This window comes from Perca fluviatilis, chromosome 13, assembly GCF_010015445.1.
Source record: "Perca fluviatilis chromosome 13, GENO_Pfluv_1.0, whole genome shotgun sequence".
In the NCBI taxonomy this organism is placed as follows: Eukaryota; Metazoa; Chordata; class Actinopteri; order Perciformes; family Percidae; genus Perca; species Perca fluviatilis.
This window is the reverse complement of record NC_053124.1, coordinates 19,009,877-19,034,142: the sequence shown is the minus strand read 5'-3', so window position 1 is coordinate 19,034,142 and position 24,266 is coordinate 19,009,877. Positions and strand designations below refer to the sequence as shown.

The 24,266-nt window shown below is 41.1% G+C and overlaps 1 protein-coding gene across 2 annotated transcripts in view; it reads right to left on the bottom strand.

Moving 5' to 3' along the window:
• The window catches only part of pard6gb (par-6 family cell polarity regulator gamma b), a 36,796-nt gene extending 13,477 nt beyond the window's left edge, over positions 1 to 23,319 (bottom strand). The window contains exons 1-2 of one of the 2 annotated variants that reach the window (XM_039820992.1): positions 22,981 to 23,319; positions 17,323 to 17,545 (exon numbers count right to left, since the gene is read on the bottom strand). In XM_039820992.1, the coding sequence (XP_039676926.1) occupies positions 17,323 to 17,545; positions 22,981 to 23,052 (295 nt within the window). In that variant the 5' untranslated portion in view covers positions 23,053 to 23,319. Of the gene's footprint in view, positions 1 to 17,322; positions 17,546 to 21,878; positions 22,014 to 22,980 lie in introns of those variants that run through there. The other variant, XM_039820993.1, reaches the window with a different exon arrangement.
• Between the last annotated feature and the right edge of the window lie 947 nt (positions 23,320 to 24,266).

The window sequence follows — 24,266 nt, the reverse complement described above, 5'->3', positions numbered from 1 at the left end:
GCTGTGGCAGTGGGCTTCATTCCTGGGCCCCACAGACAAGACACACACACACACAGCTGGAAGCTCCTCACTTTAAAAACCACCAGGATATGGCAAAAAGTAGAACGGGATTAAACAGCACATGACAGAGCACAGCCAAAAGGAGACAGCCCAGTACAATGCAGTACAGTATGCGTATGTGTCCACTGAAACATTTCCCCCCCCCCCCTTAGCCACATTTGCATTTTTTGTCCTGTTTGCATTAGAAAAGACATGATTTAATGAAATGCAGAGTGCTTTTCTATTGCCTTCTCATAGCGTGGGCTCAGAAATAGCTGGTTTTCATGACTCTCCAGTGGTTTCATACAACACATCCAAATACAGCAAAATGAGCATGTAAATAAGCTGCAACAAATACTAAAACAGGCATTTTGCCTCTACCTTTTGGGTTGCCAGGTCAAGTTTTCACCTTTGTCAATGTAAAGTACATGTGGACCCCCTTCCAATGGGGCGTACACATATAAATGTGAGGAATGAACCAAAACAATCCATATTCTTGGATGTCTCCTGTCTTCCCAAATCGGAGACGGCCGGGAAGTCTATCTGTGTGTTTAGGGGCTGACCACTGCCAAGACGTTCAGCTAACACTAACATGGAAAAAGAATCCAGACAGAATAAAGAAGAACTTTTTTTTTTTTAAACATGCAAACATATTTCACATTCTTGCAGGGGTGGTTGAGGCAGGGCCGGGTGGAAATTTGGAGAAGCTTATTAAAACGTACGTGGTTTTAAATCGACAGCTGCATTTAAGGTTTGGCTAGAAAGTTACTGGAAGTTTCTGTGATCTTATGCATGCTTTGTTATGCTAGGTGCATAGAAGAGATTACGTGCAGGCCGTGGTGGAACGTAACCAAGTCCATTTACTCAAGTACAACACTTTTATACAATTTTGAGGTGTTTTATTTGAATATTTCTTCATATACTATATCCATACTTCTATTTCACGACAATGGCTACCATACAAAAGTAAAAGTACCATACTAAAAATATCAGTTTATAAAATATGATGCATTGGTATTTATTAAACTTGTCGATATTAAAATCTGTCTGGACTGTCATGATAACTTATAAAGAGACTTTGAAGACCCACAATCATCTGTGAGTGTATACTTGTACTGCTTCATGCTTCCCGTGGGGAAAAAAAAATAAAAAGAGACCCTGGGATTAGAAAAAAAACTAACAAGAATCAGATAAGAGTCAGGTGAAAACAGTCTGCAAGAAAAAACGGTAAAACAGGAGTTTTCCTCCTGATAAAACAAGACAGAGCTCTAAAATTTTTGCATGCATATATGTGCTGGGTAGCACTTTGCACGAACTGCCTCCATTCCTTCACTCTCTGCACTCATTTGATTAGCAGTTACCACTGCACACAGGGGCCGCGCTGCACATCTGGGACATATTAAATGGAGCTGCCCTGTCTGCTCCGTTCTGGCTCGGCCTATATGGTTGGGTGGGTTGGGGAGGGTGTCACAGGTTTGAGATTCGCAGCAGGTATCACCCACCCCCATCACACCCACCCAAACGTTGGGCCAAATCACAAGGGGAACAGAGGTTAAGACCGAGAGAAACATATTTTAAGAGAAGGGAGTGGGAGAGTGCGTACTTAAGGAGATTAACCTGCGTTTGTGTGTGTGTGTGTGTGTGTGTGGGGTGGGGGGGGGAAGAACATCAAAGAAGGAGGAAGAGGAGAGCGATGGAGTAGACAGGTCTTGCATTCCACTAACCTTTCAAAAGGGGCAATCACTCCATCAAGTGTTCCCCCTTCAGAGAAAAAGTGCTGTTGGGGGGTTCACTAACCTTCCTGCCTCCTGCTCTCTCTCCTCAATATAACCAACTACTGCTTCTGGTTTTAATCCAGCTGCCTCTTTGCTGATCATATGCATGTTTCCAACCAAGCAAACACATGCTGTTGATTTAAGCTCCACCAAGTCTCCACCGCCATATGGCCCACAGGTACCTGGGCTGTGGCTTTGCTGCTTACTTTGCTTACCTTACCATACCTTACTAGCCCATGTGAAGATATAAATACATGTCAGCTCAGTCTATCCTTTCTTAAGTAAAAAGTCCAAGAATTCCAAAGCTAATGGAAATCTTGGACTTTTTACTAAAGAAAGGACAGACTGAGCTCTAAGCGGTGGACAGATTTTTCATTTCAAATAGAACAATTAAAACTCAAGTATAAACATTAAAACACACCCCTGCAACCATATGACACATAATATATTTTACAGGCATTTTGGCAATAAAAGGATCAGGGAAATAGAGCCTGACAGTGCTCCGGTGACACAAGTCACAGCAGCAGACTTGGACTTGTGTCGCTGCCACCTGTCTGGCCTTCTGTTTGTGTGAGAGTCCATATGAGTAATTAAGTGGGTTTGTGTGTGTGTGTGTGTGTGTGTGTGTGTGTGTGTGTGTGTGTGTGTGTGTGTGTGTGTGTGTGTGTGTGTGTGTGTGTGTGTGTGAGAGAGAGCAGGACAGACTTAAGGATAACACAGGCAACAGAATGACTTTAAAATACCACACAAAGTATGATTTCCTGATATCCAATCTTTCTTTTCTATATTCATCTTCTCTTAATACAGCACACAATTCAATTCCTCTCCCAAACTCACAATCCAAAACACAAGCTTAGTAGCCTTCAGCCTCTTTGGCCATCAAATAATGTGTGACCCCAGACTGAAAAGATTTGCACTCCATTGGATTTGCTTCACATTGCTTAATGAAGAGAACTATGTTTACGAGTCCAGTGTGAATACTATTCATGTGGGCTCACCTCAGGAGTGGGAAAATGGGAATATGGTTCATTTGCTATAGCTCGTTGTCCAGCTTTGTAGTTGTGTTGAAATTATCTTATGTTATTTAAACAGCTTTAGTGAATTGGCATAAAAAGTGGCCACAGCAATAGCTGGAAAATGCACTTTGCTGTGGAGGAGTAGGTTCATTTAAACATTTACTATATTGTATAAACCAACCAAATTGAACTAAACCACTGAGGCTTGCAATAACACATCTTGGGTCGTGTATTTAGCAAACATGAGAAGGTTCAATATTTAGAAGCCAAAAATTTAGAAATACATCTAATTTCTAAATTATCTAAATAATGTAGTTATATTACAATGTTATACATTAGTAACAAACAAAAGGAGATATAGGTTCACTTTTTGGGCTTTCTGGTTTGCGTGTCCGTTTTGTGTCCCTCGGCCATCTATCCATACTACTGTCTAGAGGTCTTTACGGCTCCGAAATGTAGTAAAATGAGACCCAACACGACTTGGTATAATTTGGACCTGGGTCGGATCTAAGCTCCTCAAAACCACAAGTGAACTCAGGAAGACCTCTACTACTGTCCTTGTAACCCCACCTTCATTCTCCGTCCAGCTTTTGGCACTGATCTGAGTTTAAGTCACTTTCTAATCTTTTATCAGATGCAGGTGACAAACAACAAGCAGACTAAGGAGGATTATGGTCTGTCTGGCTCTCAAACACACATAGTGCAGACAGACCAAGAAATGCCGGAGGACATTCAAGCAGGCAGGTAAGGAAATGAAACAACCAAGCAAGTAAACACACATGCAGACTTAAATATTGAAACAAATTATTTCTGTAAACAGGTGGAAAGAGTGACATCCCATCATACTGCCTTGCAGCCAATTTTGATTTGTAGTAAACTGCTGGCTTATGGGAAAACAGACTGAGAAAGATCGAGACTGTCGATCTCACAAAAGATGCATTGCTGTGAAGGACTTACATCAACAGACACAGGAAAAGTGATCCTCTGTTATGAAAATGCCTCTGGAGACATTCATCTCATTCACACTGTGGGCAAGAAAAATAATCCATCACGCTGCAACTCGATTTATAAGCAGCCAGAGAAAATGTTGTCTCCAAAACTGAACGAGATCATTTTGAATCCCTATCGAAGCAGACAAATACACAGTCACACACACACACACCTCGTCCACTGAGAAGCTCCAGCAGTCAAGTGTGCACCAAATCAGTATGATAGTATTGGCTGAAATAGGCTTCTTGTCTACTTTAGTCGTTGATCCCGTTAGATAGCACCATTGTTAATCATTTGAAGGGGATTCAGCATGAGACTTCCACTGGTATGTGGTGAACTCTGCCTTTAACGTGAGCACCCTTATTGGCCTCTATTCAGTCATGAACATGGGTCAGTGAAAGCCCCTTCCTGGCCTCCAGGTGAGGGGCCCCCTGTTCCCTGGGTGTGATTGGGTAAATCCTTCTGCAAGCTTGAACAGGCCTCAGTCCCACCCTCCCCTGCACCTGAAACACCAACAACCTCTCTTATACAAAAACAGCATTAAAGAACCCTTCCTGTGCGTGGTGACACATATCCTTGGTTCTTCCTGCTCCATGTTTTGCTCCACTGAATCCATTTGTCGTTTACTCCATCTAGTCTCTGCAGCCAAATCACTACTCTCTCTTTTACAAACACCATGTCAAAACTGTCTGTGGGAGTATTTCCACATGAGCTGTCAGTGTCCATTGTTTCAGTGAGTCTCTGGAACACAATTCATATCAGGACAAAAGTCAGGGCTCATTCCTCCCCTCCTCCATTCTTTTCCTTCCTCTCTCATCCTGAACTGCTGAGCTGGCCTGATTCAACCACCAACTCGTGGCCCACATGTCTCTAGTAGGGGGGAGGGTAGGTGGTAGAGGGATCAGCATCTTCTCACGGTGTGTTGGCCCCTTGCTGCCAGACATCTGTGAGTCAGTTCAGGAGCTCATAAGATGGCAAATGTTATAGAAGAGCCAGGCTTTAGGTTAAATCTTAGTTTGTGAAAGTTTATTGCAGTAGGATGTTTTCATGCTGAGTGCACCAATGATGCATTCATCCAACATGGTCTCAAAGAAAAACAGTAAATCAGCCCACCTTTATGCAGCAATGACAAAAAGGTATGCAACAGAGGGGGTCATTATTCACTTTTTTTCCTCCATGTTAAATAATCATAATTGGTATTTTAGATTGTCTATGAACATGTTATACACTGTATTTCAAAAAACTATTTTGCACAATTTCCTTCAGTACTCACTTGGTGAGTGGACCGTGAATCAGAGATGTATTCATCAAAAGTATGAGACAAAAATGCGGCTGCGAAAAAGTAACTGAACTGATCACTAAGTAAAGCAAAACAACACAACCAAATATCCAATGACCAACTGATAACTGCAGAAACTCTTCCAAAAGTAATCAACTGCACAATGGGCAAACCAAAGATAAGACGCATGCTTTAGATCCTCTTAGTGCTTTGCTTTGATGTTGAATGAGGTTTGCAATGGCTACTATTAGCTCTGGTGATTTGTGATAGCCAATCATAGATACTTCTGACTCCATTCTAGCCAATCAAATCACTCCTTCTATGTTATGGCTAAACAATTGCTGGACTGGTGAGGGGGCACGACAGCTTGTCTCATTGTTTTAGCCTCATGACCTATATATGGCTATACTCAGTCTCTTAGCCGGATATAATTGTTCCTTTAATTCCTCGAGCCCCACCCCACACACACACGATACGGTTGCACTAGTCCACTCAAATCAAATGTGCCATAATGCACAAGCTCAAACTCTAAAATACAGCCCAATTTCTTTCCTTTAGAAAACAACAATAAAATGGCTTCTTGTTGCGTCAGTGTGGCTTGGCCACCAGGGGATACCAGAGGAATAAACAAACCTAAAGAAACAGCCAACTCCCTCTCAGCAGACCGGATCAGACTATTTCTAGGAAAAACACAATGCAACATGAATGAAATTTAACACATAAACATGCCTTTTTTTGCACTGAAGGCATGATTGTCTGTTCAGTGTGAACGTGCAGCATTGCATGTGATCATGTTAGTGAATGTTACACACATGACATACCTTATGCACACATGGCCTTTGATTTGAGACAGATCTCAGACAGACACACTGGTGTCCACGCAGGCCAAATGACACAAGTTCATACAGTGCACTTGTACACAACCCATACTGCCATGTTTGCACAGGCTTTCACGTTGAGTGGATCTAGTTTTGGATGTTTTTTGCTTCAGGGACTGAACTTCTGACCAGGGTCATCAAATGGGGAAAATAAATCCCATCACATGCTACGAGTATGAGCACATCTGATTGGCTTGAAGGGACGCAAGGTGTGTGTGCGCTTGCAACGTACAGGACTTATAGCATATCATGGACACGAGCAGCAATATGCACAACAAACAAGACTCATTTCAAAGCAAGTGGCAAGTCGAGATCCTTGCTGTAATTACAAAGTAAGTAGGGCTGATATATACTTGTTTACTATCTAAACCGTTGGCATGAGCCAGAAGTTGTAGCCAAGACACCGTTAACCTACTGTAAGCTGGGTGGCTCTGAAGCCAACCTTGCCAGTGGTGAGTGTGTTTGCTGTGGGTGAGCTGTCTAGAAGCAAAGTCAGTCCCTCCTTTGTAATTACGGACTCCAAAAATAACCCTTTGCAGAGGCAATGCTAGGTTGATGTTGTGCTAGCTACCTTGCACTTATCATGGCTCAGCTTGCTTAGGCCAAAGAGCTATATGTTGTAGATGTACAGTAGTTCTTTTGATAAGATTAGGAGGATTCAAATGAACGGTTTTCGAATGATCCTTAAGCAAAAAAAAAAAAAAAAATAAAATCAGTGAAATAGGTCCAAACTGTACTGTTCCAGGAACAAAATAAATATTGGATATGGTGAGAAATGTGTTAAAGATTACAGAAAACCAAATATGATATGTGCGTCAGTGACAATCACACTTTTTTTAAGCCAACATACATGCTTTGATAATGCAAGATAAACTAGGATTTCCTCAAAGGACGCAAATCCTGCTCAAGCTTGCACTTGTGTTCATTACATTTGTATGTGAGTTTTCCAGTGCTACACACAGAGCATGCCTGGCCTTGTCCTCCAGCAGAGCTGTAATTAAGGAGGAACTGCAGTGAGCAGTCTCACAGCAAGCCCAGCAACAAAACCAGCAACTCCTCCCTGCAAAACCCACTAACATCCACCCAGTATCCATATCCCCTGCTCTCTCTAACCCCAAATCGTCCCACTCTTCCCTCAATTCGCTCATGGCTTGGTTCTAAACTTGGCCTGGGAATTTTCCACTGCACACTTTTATTCGACCAGTCTCAGTATTGTCTCTGTCCTGTTTAAGGGGAAATCCATCCTTACATTTCTATATATTGTTTACCTGTGATGTTTAATGCATGACAGGAGACACTTTCTGATTAAATGTGTCATGCAAAGTTAATGATCCGGTTATCCTGCATTTCCCAGAATTAGGTTCAACCACTCTAATATGACCAGACATATTTCTGTGAACATTAAACTCTATTAGGATGATTCTATGAGGATTAAACTGCTTTTTTCTGCTTCTTCTACAATTGGTTTGTCAATGCAAAATGTTGATTTTAAAGATAATTTATCTAGAGGGACGGACAGCAAAAAGTAATGTTGAATTTGAGGTTAGATGGGCAAAACATTGTCATTTATCATTTATCTGTGAAAATAATTAAAATGTACCACCATAAGAAAAAAGTTCAAGAATTGTTGGAGGTATTTGAATGTTTTAAAGTAATAGTGCGACATTTTAGGAGATATGCTTATTTGCTTTCTTGGTGAGAGCTAGATGAGAAGATTGATACCATTTTTATGCCTGTGTGCTAAATATGAAGCTAGGGCCAAGGAATGGTTAGCTGAGCTAAGCATGAAAACTTAAACGTGGGGAAACAGCTAGTCTTGCTCTGTCTGCACGTAACAAAATCCACCAGCACCTCTAAAGCTCACTAATTAACACGTTTCTTTAATGCGTACAAAAAACAAACCAAGCTAGCTCTTTCCCAGTTTCAAATTCTTGCTAAGCCAGGCTAATGAGCTGCTGGCTGTAGCCTTATACTAATATAAGACGAGCATAAGTGGTTTCAATCTTCTTACTCTAACTGTTGGCCAGAAACTAAATAATGTATTTTCCCCACTTCTTAGTTTTTTTTTTTTTTTTATAAGTATACCGTCCTAGAATTAAATGGTATAAATTACAGGAAACTTGTACTGTAAAAACCCATAGAACACCTTTTAACTAGGACTGTCAGTTTAAGGCGTCATTAACTGCGTTAACGCAAACTCATTTTAACGGCGTCAATTTTTTTTATCGCGACATTAACGTTCTTTCGGATCTAGCTAGACCGGAAGCAAAATTATGAATCCCACTATGGCCACGCCAAGACCCGCCCTACGAAGCAGCTCGATTGGTTGCGGTTAGGCATTTCACCTCGAGTGGTTAAGGTTAGGCTAGCTGATTGGTCAGGGGATAGGACCTGAACAAATGGGGTTACGTTACCTTGGACGCCTGGCCAATAGTAGTGATTGAAGGGCGGGTATTTCGCAGACCGGAAACAAAACAGACACACGCCGTGGCCATAGACAGTATATAAGGCTGCGGCCGCACCATAGGGCCGCACACACTTGTTTGGGCTTGTGAGCATATGTAATTGCTTGTGAGCCGCGTAGCTAGTAGGCTTGTCACGGCGATTAGCTTCGGAGCGAGTAGTGACTCTAGAGTCACACTATTATATTATACACTATGATTAATTGTGAGTTAACTATGACATTAATGCGATTAATCGCGATTAAATATTTTAATCGTTTGACAGCACTACTTTTAACAAAGTAAAATCCTATTGTATAGAAAAACAGATGTGTTATAATTACTGGTTTATTCTATCAAGTTAAGAAAGGGGAAATCCCCAAACCCTGTCCCTTATGCTTATGACAACATACAAACAACAACATCATAAACAAAAGGACAAAAACTCACACACAGTTGGAAATTCCGTCACACATGTCACAGGATCTCATTCCACTTTCAAGCCATACACCAAGGGAAAAAAATAAGGCACGGAAGTACTTCAAGCTTTTTTTCCCTCTCTTTGAAGGTTCATGCCGCTGAGGAGTGGTCTGGTGGTGGAGGAGGTTTAGGAAGTTGTTTGTTTGTCCCTGAAGGACTGGCTATATTCATTACATACAGCATTCAATTTCCAAAAGCCTGCATCTCGCTTATTTAGATGCAGAATCAGGTCAATTTCAACTGAGCCACTGAGTTTCTGAGAATCAGAGGAGTCATAACAGAAAATCTGCCGAGGTGTGATAGCATTCCTGAATTGAGAGCAGCTGTGTGTATAGTTCATTTTTTACCAATATGAAGAGCTGCAAATCGACCACATCCTTCAGCAAATTTGCACGTCAAACATTTAAGCGGTTTTGTTAAAAGGATGAATTTTCTGCATGCTTAACTATTTCTTCCGACAATTCGTGACCAATGCGAAACCAAAATGGAACATTTTTGACTCTGGGTTGGTCAACATGTCAAAATAAATCCATTAAATGCTCAAAACGTGACAAACAGATGATAGTAGGAGTGCCCCGACACAGACACTCCTGTCCCACAATGTCTGGAAACTTCATTGTGGGGGAGCAAGGACGCAGTTCAAAGTGGGGTCGTAAACCAAAATGAAAGCAGGGACTTAGGAAACACAAACACCAATATAGTTCTGCCAAACACAACAGCCCTTACAAGTTTAATTAAAACACAGGACCTTCCCTCCCACGCCTCAACAACAGAGAGAAGGGTTGAACATGTGTTTCAGCTGGGATTTGTGATGCATATGAAAATGTGCCATCCAAAAGCAACCAATCATGTGTGCATGACTCAACAAACAAGCACAAATTAGATGCAACGGGACAGAGTGTGTGTGTGCATGCTCGTATCTGGCTGTATGTTTAGTATTGGTGTGGATTTGTGTTTGTCCCTTATTGTGCCAGCTGACGTGATTTAAAGCATCATCCATGCTGGTCTGCAGTGGATTCGCAGTCAGAGGCACAAAGAGAGGCAGCTCCCCATCGGACATGGCTGGTGCTTCTCTGTCCTGCTCCTGGCAGGCACCAGGCATCTCCATCACACTTTAACTGTGGCTGGCATTGTCTGAAGACATGCAGAGAGAAGGCCACACACAGTTTTATTGAGAAGCCCACACACACTACCTAAAAGGTTTTACGGCACTGAAACTTTCCCCAGTAGAGACAAGGATTTATTTGGTATGGCGCAGAGAGGCACTGCAAGCGGGAAAGATTTCCGACACCGACGAGCCCTCGAACACCTCACTTGCCCGAGATGAGTCATTTTCAAAGGCGGTGCGTTGTCCCATGCTGCTGCCCTCTGAATGTGACCTAGATGTGTCATCAAAGTATCAGTGTAAAGTTTACACAAAGCTCTAATAAAAAGGCTTTTTGTCCCATACCATACATGAAATGTGCTTGTGCCACCTCTGTCTGCACGGGCTTCCCCTCTTCTCCAAAAAAAAAAAAAAAAGATTTCTGTTGGCTCAGATTTCAATGAGAGGATAACAGCCAGACCGCAGGATGGAGGTGGACTCAACCTGCCCAGTCCTCCCTCCTTCCTTCCTACTCCCTGCCTGTCTGTCTTTCTTACTGTCAGGCTGACTCCCCACTGTCTGCCATGGTTTTCTCCCCCTTCGCCCTTGACAATTGAGTCATGCCTGAGCTCGATTGGGAAAAAGCATCGGTCTAAGCAGCTACCTAAAACAGCATTTTTGAATGTGGACCAAAATGATCAGCCAGACGAGTTGCGCTGTTTTGTTGGCGTCCTATCTGACAGGAATTGCACACTTTCACCACTCTGGCAAAGATAATGCATAGCAGGGTGGAGATAGAAGAAAACAAAAGCACAAGAGAGGAAAAGAGATGAGCTATAACTGACAGCTGCAGTCTTCTTTTCCTTCAAGGAGCAGTAGGCAGTGCATAGGGCCTGTTGTTTCATAGCGATCACATTCGCTCAGCCAGCTCCTTTCATTGCATAGCCTGAGGCCGCTTTCTGGTACCAAACATCAAGACTAAAGGTAGTGGCAGCTCCAGCATAACCCTACCCTACTCAAACTCATGCTTAATGACTCTGATGTTCTGTTAAGGGAGTCACAAAAGCAAACTGAGGCAATGCAATAAGGCCATTACATGATCAAAATAGATCTGCTGGAATAAGGAAAAGGATGCTTTTTGTCTAGTATTTGATTGTGTAGCCGGCATGTAAGTTTTTGATTCCCTGGACATCATACAAAATGCAAATGATCATAGAGGACAAAATAGAAAAAGCTGCACATTGGCATGAGTAAATCCTGAATCATCTATACTAATAAAGAGATCTATTCTAATCCAGTGTCCGAGGACTAAATCAGCTGTGGGAGGTCTGACTGGGATAAAGAGACAATGCTAATTACTGAGGTGGCTCTATCATTTGTCAAAGGAAAAATGTTGTGGGGGCAAAGATTTAACCTATACGCACTGGCATGTTGACCACACACACTCTAAAATGTGTAATAAAATATATAATAAGAATTATGGATGCACCGATCTAATAGACTGGATCGGTATTGGCACCGATGCTAACCATGTTAGGCAGATCAGGTATCAGGCCGTGATGCAACCAATCCAGTTTCTGTCTAAGTGTTATCAAATCTAGGCCAAATTCATAAAATGATCCCAATCACAGTGAGATAAGACAGCACTAGTGAAAAATGTTGAACAGGTGTTTATCTACATTTGAAACAAAACAGTATCTGAAAATAAAAACACATCCCACCTTTAAATAAAAATCTTCATTTTCTGGAATGAAAGAAAGTAAAATTAAATGTTAAATGTTCTATATGGTTTTTTCTTACTACAAATAAAAAGTCAAGTCAAAATTTTTCCAATGAACAGAGACAACTTCTCAGGATGATGACTAATACAGTGAAACATATAATGAACTTTGTCGCTCAAGCAATTTCAACATGCTGAATTACATTTTCCTCTTGTACTCCCTTTATAGTTTTGAGTGTAAATGACACCTTTCTATTCACAGCCTGACAAACTCTGTTCTGTGAACAACACACAAAAAGCAAGAGAGCCAAGTGTGGAGAGTCAGCAAAGTGCAGATAGTCATGGTCAGCTGTAGAAATACAATAATGCTAGCATTTATTTGATCTCCAACCAACTGTTCGGTCCAAGTTGTGTTGAGTAACAGCAGTGGTCTGGATGTCAGCTTTAACTGGCGTAGCTGCTGTTTTATTCTGGAGTTTGTATTTGTGCTGTGGTGCCACATCTCTCTTTAGTTTGGCTGATGTTGATATCTGGCCTTGTAGTTTTCACAGGTGTGGAGAGCAGTCGGGTTGCTGGAGCTGTAAACCCTGGTGCATGCTCGATAGGAAGCCGCGCAGACTCGACCTTGGCCTACCTTGTCTGCTCTATTTATTTAAACTCTAAGTTCTTAGCCAAACAGGGGTCCTTTCTCTTTGTTGAAAGTTTAGTCTGTGTGCAGGCCACTGGCACTGTCTACAAAAACAACTCCTTTTCCCCACCCCCAAAATTGAGCTTTCAAAAACAGGCCTGCGTTTTGCTTGGATCAAGATAATTTTTTTGTCAACCATTAGTGTAATTACAGGTAAAATTCAAATTGACTTTAATACACATATCGTTATTTAAACCCCACTTGTCCTCCACTGTGCATCATAAAAGACTATCATCAAGATTACTATTACTGTAGTGTGGGAAATTAGTAGCTATGCACAAACGCCTGCTTGATTGTGTCAGACCTTTCCAGCTCCAAAAGCTTTTTAGCACATTACCAAGCTTCAGTCACAGGTCATACTTAACTCCACAAATAGATTTGTGGGAATATACATTCTGCCTACTCAGTAGCATTTTCAGTAGTAACAGGGATCATTTACTTACTTGTCTTTAATCTTATAACTGTAAAAGACACTGTGAAAATGTATGAGCTCAGTGGCCGAGTTATCTCGGTCTAAAATAACTGTGCAGCCAGTGTTCCTTCACTCTTATCTGTATCCTTATTTGCATCATTTTGCACAAGAGGCAACATATGAATGAACTGTTAGTACTTTCATTAGTTTCCCTAGATAAAACGTACCATAAACCTTTGACAAAATGTCAAACTACCTAGCTGAGTAAACTCCACGTGGCACAGTTGGACCAATCAACTGCATAAAAAAATAAAAAAAAAATAAAAAAGGAACAGGAAACTTAAAGCTAAGTCAATAGAAGGGTACTGGAATTAGAATATCGAATGTTTTTCCTCTGTACGAACATGTAGAAACTCACTTTCAAACACAGAACTGTGCATGTGACCCCAATTTAACATCAATCAGCAGTTGACTACAGATCACTGAACAACTACAATGACACACCCACACATTCGACTGGACAAGAAGTCCACCTCCACATACAGAGCTGATTCACTCACTCCTCTTTGCACACATCTTTTGATGCGTCCCATTTCTTCCCATCACTTGCTCGCCCCTCCCCCCTGATTGTGCGTCCCAGTAGAAAACTTCCCTCTGTGAAGCGACTACCCTCCCACACCCAGTCTAAAAACTGATATTTTTCACCACAGGTTTTCACATTGTTTGCTCCACACATCTACTTTTGTAAAGCTTGAAATAAAACAGTAGAGGTTTCAGAAGTACTGTAACATTAAACTGGATACTATCTGTATTTTACTATTACTGGGAGTACTGGGACAAATCCAAGTCCAAGGATAAGTTCTCTCTCCATCTACTTTTGTGTGTGTTAATCATGACATTACAGACAGACTGCCTGTGATTTAAGCTATTATGTAAAAGTGACTAGTTAACACTAACGTTACACCTAGCAGCAGGTAACGTTGATGTTAGCCTACCGTTAGCTACTAGCTGTATTAAACACTGTTAAAATGCTGACAGCTAAACTGTGTAAAAGTGTGTCTGTATTTCACTGTAGAGGATTCTAACAGTTGCTAAAGCTATGAGCTAAAAGACACAGCACCTGGTCCCTGCTGTTGTCGGAAAAACAACAGAGACGTGAATAGTTTCCTTAAAACTGGTAAACCTCTTGTTGCATTCAAAGTAATGGTAAAATAACCTATTCTCATCTGTTTTTGTCGTTTAACAGCAATTTACTGGTGAAAGACGTAATTATTGTTAAAAGTTACTGTTATTACATTATTAATAAATAATTTAAATTCCCCCCTTTTTTGTGCTGAGCCGAAAATGTATCTGATCCATGACTCTAAACCGTGAGCCGATCCAAACCGTGAGTTTTGTGCACCCCTGCTACGTGGCTGCAAACAGTACTCTATTTAGAGGATCATCTCTTTGGAGGATATCACTCTTTGACATATTAAAACCATACTAAAAAACAAAGAAATCACTGCTCCATTTGTAAGGAGTGATGGCGAGACAAGGAGCAACATCGATTTCTTAAAAATAATAGCGAGTTACTCCAAAATGTCCAGAAGCATTGTTGTCACGGCTTCAATATTTAGGTTTTATTTTAAAGTATAACCAAAAACTTGAAACCTTGCCTTTGACTCTACCCTTATGTTTTAAATATCAGTGGACTCCCTGGTTACAAAACGACATAGGTGTTATCCTTCAACTTCCCCTTGCTCGGACTTAAAACGAGCACTGTTCAATCATCTGCAGATAAAAAGGCTATTGTGTATTGTTGGAAACAAACCACAAAGTGTAAGCCGCTGTTCTGTAGGTTAAGTCATCATTAAACAAGCTGCCATCATTCCTCAGAGGAAGTAACCAGTATCATCAGCTGGATTATTGCGGTGTCGCCACACAACTGCTGCACGTGCTCAAGTGATCTTACCAATAACGCCAATCTAAGCCCAGCAGGGGGGTGTCAGGTAGATTTAAAAAAAAAAAAAAAAAAAAAAAAAAAAAGAGACCCACACGTGTTATAATACCTATTGTCACACACACACACACACACACACACACACACACATTGATGTTGGGGGGGGGAAGGGGAGGGTCTAACTTAGAAAATAAATACAAAGATCTAATAAGGTATTAGACATTAGTTTTCTTATTCAAACTTCCTAGTTTTCATTTTATTTTCCCTCTTTCCTCTCCCATCTCTCATTGTGTTTCATATGTAACTCTTATGAAAGCCTTTAGAAGCCCTTATTGTACAATGTATCCATGAACTTTTTTTTAACATTCTGTTCTATGCGGCAGCTTGTATAAAATATAAAAATGCATGTTTTACACATTGTAACAAATGTACTGCAAGATGACCTTTCAAGAAAATATACAGAGACATATACATTTTGTGGGCTGAGCTGTCAGGGGCACATGCCAATTAAATGCGATTTTCTCTTTTTGCACTCATATGCACGTGAAAGACCAGTCCAGTTTACTCGTGCAGTTTGTTACTACACAAAAGGTCCCTTCTGTGACTGAGGGGTGAGTCACAGTGTCTTGATATGTGTGTAAAGTCTTTTCTTTCATCTGGGGTGGTCTGCTGACCGAGACGGAGATGATCCACGGTGACACCACTAATGACCTGTACTAACCAGGCTGGTACTGACTGATTCAGTCATTATCACACACATCCTTTCTCGTGTATGTATCACACTGGGGCGGGACAGCTCTTCCGAAACATGAGGTAAAACACAAACCTCTTTGTCTGGCGACTAACAATACACTGCAGTGAGACTTAAGATGCTCAGACTGCTGCAGCATCAACAAGGCACATTCCCCTAAACCACATCACCATGTCAGCATTGTATTTACACCACAACACTACATAGGCCCCTTCAACAAGGGTCAGTCCCTCTGGTGCTTTATGGCATTTTTGAATTAGGTAATCCAGAGAGTGTCAGAAAGGGAAACTGGGACAGAAAAGGGATGGGACAAAGGTAAAGATTGCTTGGTACACAATCCATATCAGAACAGGGACACCCCTGCTCAATGTTTAAGATGGATATGGGTGACATCTCAAAGCAAAAAGTGCAGTATCTCTATTTCACACCGCAAATGGCATATATTAGTAGTAATAGCTGTGGCTACTTTTTGAGACCCTTGTGTACTCATAATCACGAGACCACCTCTGCTAAATGTCTTGGGGAAACCCTGCATGTTACCTAAAATAAGTGTAGATGACAGAGTGTAAAGGCATGCTGTCTTTGCACTGAAAGATGCAATAATAAGAAAAATAAAAACCTTTCCCTATCATAAAAACCTTAAAATCCCAACTTTCATTTGACATATTTGGCTAATGTCTTATCAGCCAGTGTACAATGAGTTTATTCAGCTGCAGCCATATGAGCTCTGTAGACAGTGAAGCACACAATGGAGGAGTCTGGTGGGGCCTCTTGAAGGTCCAAAACCCTATTTCTTGCTGGAAGATAATTCACATCGCGGTGGATAGCTTTTGCATTTGAACCACTGGACAACAATTAAAACAATACCATGGAGTGTACATGTTCATTACACAACTGAGCGAGGAACATTCCAGGACGGATTGAGGGTATGAATAGATGTGAATGGTGATAAGAGTAATTTGTATGTCCACTGGCAGGCAGTCAAGGCCCACTTCAGATTTGGGATCAATGAAAGAGAGATGGAGAGGTAGAGAGACTAGGACTGGTTCCCATTCAGGGTACCGTGGACACACACACACACACACACACACACACACACACACACACACACACACAAACACACACACACACACACAACACACACACACACACACACACACACACATTTTCTCAGTACATGATCTGTTTGTCTCTAGTAACTGTCTGGTATGCCTACAATGGCTTTGCTCAATACCTTCTATGCGTGGCGCTGTCAAGGCACCGTCCTATGTCTGTGTGTCTGTGTGTGTGTGTGTGTGTGTGTGTGGTGTGTTGTGTGTGTGTGTGTGTGTGTGTGTGTGTGTGTGTGTGTGTGTGTGTGAGCCCTTCCTCTGGATAAGACACAAGACTTAGCCAGGCAGACAGACACAGACTGAGACAGATCCAGCCAATAAGAGGGCAGGAAACACAAAAACACACATACAGATACACACAGAAAGCCTTGCATCAAGTAAACAAAAAGGCCTCGGGTTCCCATAGCGGGAAGAGAGGCATAATTGGATGAGGAAATATTCTGTGGGGTATCTTGATTGGACTCAGCCCAATAATTGCAGCCCAAGATGCAGTTATTGCAATAGATGATTGTTTTATAGGCTTACCAGTTGCAGGATATTTGAAACTAATATCCATCCAATGTTTATTTAAACTTACAACCACATTTAAAGAGACAATGTTTAGGATTCAGATGTTGGAGAAAAAGACAGAGCAGCTTGATTCATGTTGTGTAATTAATACAAGAAAGAGCCAAAAGGAAGCCACACCATCTTAATGACTTTTCAGACAACCTACCTTGTCTCTGTATGAAGATCCTGAGCAGCGGATGTGCCGTTGACACCGCCTTGCAGAAGTTGTCGTCGTTGTTGATCGGCAGCAGATCACCATGGATGTCAGCATAGCCAATCATCACCTCCATATTGGCGATGCGGTGAATGTGCAGAATGAGCTTGTAAAACTCCTCAAACTTGCCGGGCTTGACCCGGTCCACCGAGAACCGGCGAAATTCTGCCCCATACTGAAGAGAAGGGAAGATCAAAAGAGAGAGGACATTAACAATGACAATCACCAAGACAACCAAACAGGAAGAGGACACCGGGATGTCTGACCTCAAGCTGCACTTATCTAAACCATCTGACTGGCACACATAAAACTAACGGGGGGTGGAAGTCCGCTGAGCTCTGTCACAGTTGTAGTCATGACTTTATGTACAATATGGCACAGGTAAGCCGTTTCTAAGCACAATACAAACTGAATTATCTGCAATCCTTTGCCAAACTTGTTTTTAACGCAGCCAAAGTATCACTTTAAATATTTTTTTTATACGTTTACATAATATGCTCACTCAACCATAAGAAGTTTGATGTTTACAGAAAATACAGCCAGAAGTATTGATAGCATAGCAAATCACCATTATTCAGTAGCATGTACCTAAATAAATGAATTCCAAAGTGTCTCTGTATATGAAAGACATTTAAATCAGTGTTTTATAGCTGAGGTGGGCCACATCGGCTAAAACACCTCCACTATGATCGTAAAAAATTTACACGTTTTTATGAAATGAAACATTAACCTTAGGAAGGGAAAAGCGCAGGGGCACTTTTCACACAGCAAGTGCCATATATTTACAGTTTAACATTTTGGAAAGCATGTTGATTTGCTTTTTTTGCAGAGAGTTAGAGGAGGCAGATACCACTTGCATGTCTGTAATGTAATTGTGTAGCGACAGCCAGCCGCTGGTTAGCTTAAATTAGCACAAAGAATGAAAGCCGGGGTAAACAGCTAACCTGGCTCTTTTCGAACGCAACAAAATCTGCCTACTAGCACTCTGAAGCTCACTGACTAACACAATATAATATCAGTTTGTTTAATGCATACAAAACCCAATCCAAGCTAGCTATTTTCCCTTGTTTCCAACTCCAATCTATACGCTAAGCTATGCGGCTGTTGGCTGTAGCCTTATATAAAAGTGGTATAAATATTCTCATAACACAAAGTGAAAAACCGCATTTCCTAAAACAAAACAAAAATGAAGTGCTAATTATTTCATGCGCTTTGGAGGTTGTTTTTTTTTTGTTACCTTTGATAGAGCCAGGCTAACTGTTTCCAGTCTGTTGGCCAACTGTCTGCTAGCTGTAGCTTCATATGTGGATTACAGACATGAGAGTTGTTATCAATCTTCTCATCTATTTCCAGTAAAAGTGAATATGCACATTTCTCAAAATGTGTACTACTCCCTTACTAAATGTGTTTAGGCCGTCATCCACAAACTAAACTGATCACAAGACGAGAGGATCATGATATGGGTGACAATTGGCTAACCACCTCAGCTAAAAAAAAACAAATCCTGGTGGAAACCCTGCAGCTTTGTGTTACACTGCATGCCAAGATCACATCATTACAAAAACAAATGTCAGTTGCACATCACATGCAACTTTGACCGAGAAAACAACAGGAAAAGGGAAGAGGGTTGCTGCACAATAGAACAATACAGGTGGATGAGTAAGCTGTCTCAGTATACTGTATATAAATGACACTGGCTGGCCTGGCAGCCCCGCCTCCCACCCACCGCTTACGCACAACAAGAGCACAGACTTGAACAATTGTGCTAGTACAGCTTTCCCGGCTAGGTCAACGAACCACCAATGAGAAAGCAGCTGAGGGTCACTGTGGGGTCATCATGTGACTCAGACAAGAATGGACTTGAGGAGCAGAGATCCAACAGAGGGAGAAAAGTTCTACAAACCACAACAACACACAATTGCAGTAGCACTGGTGTCTGAATCACAGTGGTAATTTGTAGACGAAGGTGCTGTTTGTAACTGTAATCATCAGCTCACAGCGGAGGAGAAGAGTGGAGATGATGATCATGGAGCAGGAGGAGGGAGAGAGGGAGGGAAGGAAGGGGGACTGCTGACAGAGAAGCAGAAGAGAGTAGCAGTATACTGACTGGGAGGAGAAGAAGAGCGGGGGATACATTAACCAGCTCTGTAATTAGAAGATGACATGTGAATTTAAGAGGAGGCGTGTTAGGAGAGTGTGTGTGTGTGGGGGGGGGGTGAGTGGTTTTCTGCCAGATTCACTAAAGGCAACAAAGGCACACATGTACGTGAACCTCAATTTTGAACGTGTAACTTGGATTTGAGTTTATAAAACTCAACCTACATTAGAAGATGACACAAGATGCTGACAAACAGGTTTGTCTGTCTCTTCAGTAGGTGTACTTAACATTTAGGAAAGTGAAAGCTACACGTGACTGAACTGTAATTTATACTGCAGGACTTCAACATGTCACACTTAACTTACCCAATAATATCTACACTTCTGCATACCAGTGAGCTCCGTCACTGCCCTGAATCTGAATGTTCTCTCGTCTGAACAATTTGTTTTCACAAGCAGAACTTGGCCCTCTGGTACCAACAAGTCTGAACACGGGACGATTAATCACGCGGCGTCGACACGAAACCCGAACCTAAGAATAAATCACTACAAATGTGACATCACCTGTCTTGCTCCTGGCCTATCAGGGCGAAGTGATGTCAACAGGTTGAAACACGTCTAGAGACACTAAACTCTGACACACTGGAGAAAATGGAATACAACTGACATCCATCTTTCGTCAACACTGGCTGTGTGCTTACCTACTCAGTCAGAGACAACTCACCTGAGAATTCACGTACAGGTTCTTGGCATTAGAAGATAAATAAATAAATACGCAACAAGAACTCATTGTGGAATGGATCAGGCCTCAAACTGAAAATATGCTGATGGAATTTCTAAAATACTTGAAAAAGTATTTGAAAATCTGGATGATTCAAAAGTAAGAACAGAGGGAGTGGTGTTAAAAAACCACCCAACCCCCAACATCCCTTCGCACTCTCTTCTCCGTCACTGATAAGAGCTTTAGGTGAGTGAAACCAGCTCCCGGCCAAGGCTCCACGACAGGCAGCCAGACACCTCCAGTGTTATCCCTGATAAGCTTATCATCAGAACAGTTTCCCCTGAGAAAACCAAACGCTAAGCAGTGAGAACCAGGCACATCACTAGAGCTGCAAAGATTATTAGATTAATCGATTAGTTGTCAGCTATTAAATTATTGCCTACTATTTTGATCACCAATTTAATCAGTTTTGATTTAATTAATTAATACGTTTGAAAAATTCTCTGATTCCAGCTGTGTAAAATGTGAATATGTTCTAGTGTCTTCACTCCTCTGTGACAAACTTGAGTTGTGGACATAACAAGACAATCAAGGACGTCATCTCTGGCTTTGGAAAACAATGATTTTTAACCACTGTCTGACATTTTATAGACCAAAACACTAATCGATTAATAGTAGATAAAAACTAATAGAAAATAATTGACAGATTAATTGACAATGAGCAACATACAACACACTCAACTACACAGAAAATCGCACCAATTTCACTCCTTGGCAATCTAGTGAATGTGAAAACTTCAACTGTTGTTTGGTAAAGTTTTCTTTAGCATTTTTCACAAATTTTGAGGTTATTTATTTTAAAATTAACTGGTCATGTAGATGTAGGGAAGAGCTGTGCAATCAAACAACTAACTTAGCTCTTACATCTGAAGACTCTCACTCATCCAGGTCATAAATGCTAAGTCACATTTTCTGTAGATTTCTTTCTTGGTTTCTTTTCAAGAAATCTTTTTAAGAAGTCCTGTTCCTTGAAGCTAGCTTCAATGAAAATGTAACTAAATGTACAGTTTTAATCTGCTATCAACTGAGCGTCAAGTAAGATGAACTGCTGTTGGAATCTGAAAATGAAGTCCTATTTTCTAAACTATCCACAAAAGACGGATTCATTTGAAACATTTCAAACGGCATTTCTGGTTACTGCTTGAGATGAACCCCTTTCAACACATCACATATCACTATAAAACTAGAAGCAGTGGTGCTCGGGGAAATTCCTAATTGTTGCTTTTACACATTCAAAAAGGAAGTACCAAACAGTAGTGGAGAACCTGTTACAAGTACTCAAATGCTCAGAGCTGCCAGTCTGGTTTAGTCAGGTCAACTAACTAACAAAACCATGGGAAGTAGTACAAAATGAGGAGATAAGAGTGAGGAATTATATACGACCCCAAAATGGGAAACTTGTGAAGTTGTATGACAGTGAGTCAGCTGCGATGACGCTTTTAAACCTGCCCATTCTGGCCATGCAGGTTCTTGCTTATCAGTTCCACCCACAAACAATCTCATAGTGACCATTCCTGTCTCTTAGGAACAAACACGAAAACCCAAAAGACAAGTGTCTCTGTATATATAAAAATATTAAAAAGACAGCTCCTCGATGATGTAGTGAGCATCCTTCTTTCTTCTCACCTACCATCAGTGTATCCTTTATCCCTCTCACAGTTCACTGCCCCCAAACGCACCACATCACTGAAACTGGGCAGCCAAAAACTAAAAAGTGAAAAGACTTCTGGGCTGAATGAGTCACCTCTTGTCCATCTCAATCTGGCAGGTCAACTGGGAGTTCAGCAGCGCATCCTTCATATAACAGGCCTACAGTATGTGCTGACACACTCATGTGTGCTGGCATGTGTAAACACATATGTATGAATATCACTCTAGATTGTCATCACTTTAATGGAATTTGAAGAACAATGTTGGTTACAAGAAGGCCTTGAGAGGCTGTGGTGGCAAAATTATAAATAGTTCACTGTTTGTTCACTTTGTGGTCAGGATTGGACACAGTGCCATGTGTTTATCTGGGATGAATTTCACTATGCCCTATAAACAGCTGTGTACCCAACTCTTTTAACTTTATAAAACTGCAGACAAAGTCTTACTAAATAGATATCCAAGGCGTCTAATGCAGTTCTAATGTGTTTCATAGAGAACATTTTTAAAATGAATGTAATGTGTGCTCACATTTTGTATAAATTGGTGGTCTCCATTACATACGCCTAAAATTGGTAGATAACTGTGGTCATTTACTTGCTGGTTAACTTAATTTATGCAGCTATTACACTCACAAACTACTCAAAACAATGAGTAGCCTAGGAGGAAACTATGTAGCACAAAACCCGCAGTGAAAGCGACTAATGTTACAAAACATCCGATTTAACAGAGAACACCTTCTCATTGTAACACATAGCCTACTTAAAGCGTGATTGTTAAGAAACAATGTCAAAAACCGTTTTTCCCATCAGCTTCGTGACAGAAGGGAAAGAGCCAAATCAGCACAATCTGCATGCTCGGAAGTAAGAAGACAATAATCAGTGCGAATTACAGAAACATCCAACTCCTGTTTCATAACTAGATAAGAGCGTTGTCACTGAAAGGAGAAGATGTGTTAGTCGTAGCCTACACGGCTTGTCCGACCAACTCCAGCTCCGTTAACGGGACGACCATGTGAACTCTAGCTACATTTTCTCCCCAAATCCCCATTTGGAGCTTACGAATGACAAACCCTCAACGCTCACCTTGCTTTTCACTTCCACGGCGTTACAATCGGCATTCCGCAGAGGTTGCGACTTATTAAAGCTCCGATTCATTTTTTGTTGTTGCAGTTATAAAAAAAAAAAAAAAGTTCAGCCGCCGTTGCCCGCAGAAAGAGGGGCTCTGGTCCCGGGGTTTCTGCTGTTAAATCCTTCTGCTTCGGCTCTAGTAGAGAAGGTTGTTGTCTCCTTTATTTTATTTCACCTCCTGGAATTTTCTTTTTAAGGCGCTCCGCCAAACACAAGAGAGGACTTTATAGAGAATAGGTGGTGAGCAACAAGCCGCGTTGATTTGGGAGTGCGAGTTAAGTTTTGAAATGACATCAGCCCTCCTAAAAAATGGGATCCCATGAGGCCTTCGCTTACTGCTCGTAATCCCCAGCTTCCTCACCCAGGACCTCGTAGTAGCCAAAACTACCATTAATAATCCATTCTACAGCTAGCCTATATTACGACGCGTATTAAAAATACAATGCACGATGAAGATTTAACATAAACATATTGGTTATTTATATGAATGTGGCCTATTATATGAATACAAATAATCTATCTCAATAAAATAAAATGTAATTTATTAATTGTCCAACTTCCTCTGCCCCGTCACACTTTGGCAGATATATACGGTACCGTAGCCTATTAGAGAAGATAAATTAAGCAAATCATGGCAAATCAGCCATGTTTCATCAAGCATCTTTTAATGAATGTGTAGTACATTATTTAAAAGGGCTTACATTTCCAGGCTTATTAATGAATACTAACCAAGAGTTAAACTTATCTCCCGATCATAGCTATACGTTTTTTGGGCCGTTTAGGCATATTGGCTAAAAGATAGAAAATCTCCGACAGCGCGTGAAGGCAACATTATGCACACTGGTCCTCCAGTGCGCTAGAGGACGCATTTCCTAACACAAATGTTTTCAAAACCTCTTGTTAAAGAAGGCACAGGTAGATTATAATGCAACATGATGTGAATTGGAATTAAGAATAGCAATAATCCCCTCTAAATCTTATTTCTATGTAATTTTAGTTTAGATATGAGCATTGCAACCTAAACCTGTGCAGGAGCATCAAAGTCTGATGTTGTGTGGTTTCTGTATGTGTGTGCTGGTGCAAACATTTTCTCCTGTTAATGAAATGTTACAGGTTTGAGGGAGACAGACCAGGGGACATGACAATATCATTGTCTCTGTATAATTGGTTCCTTTTCCTTCATTTAAAAACAAAACGTGCAGTTGAGCTCATTACTATTTAAACAAGGCAAGGAAATTCAA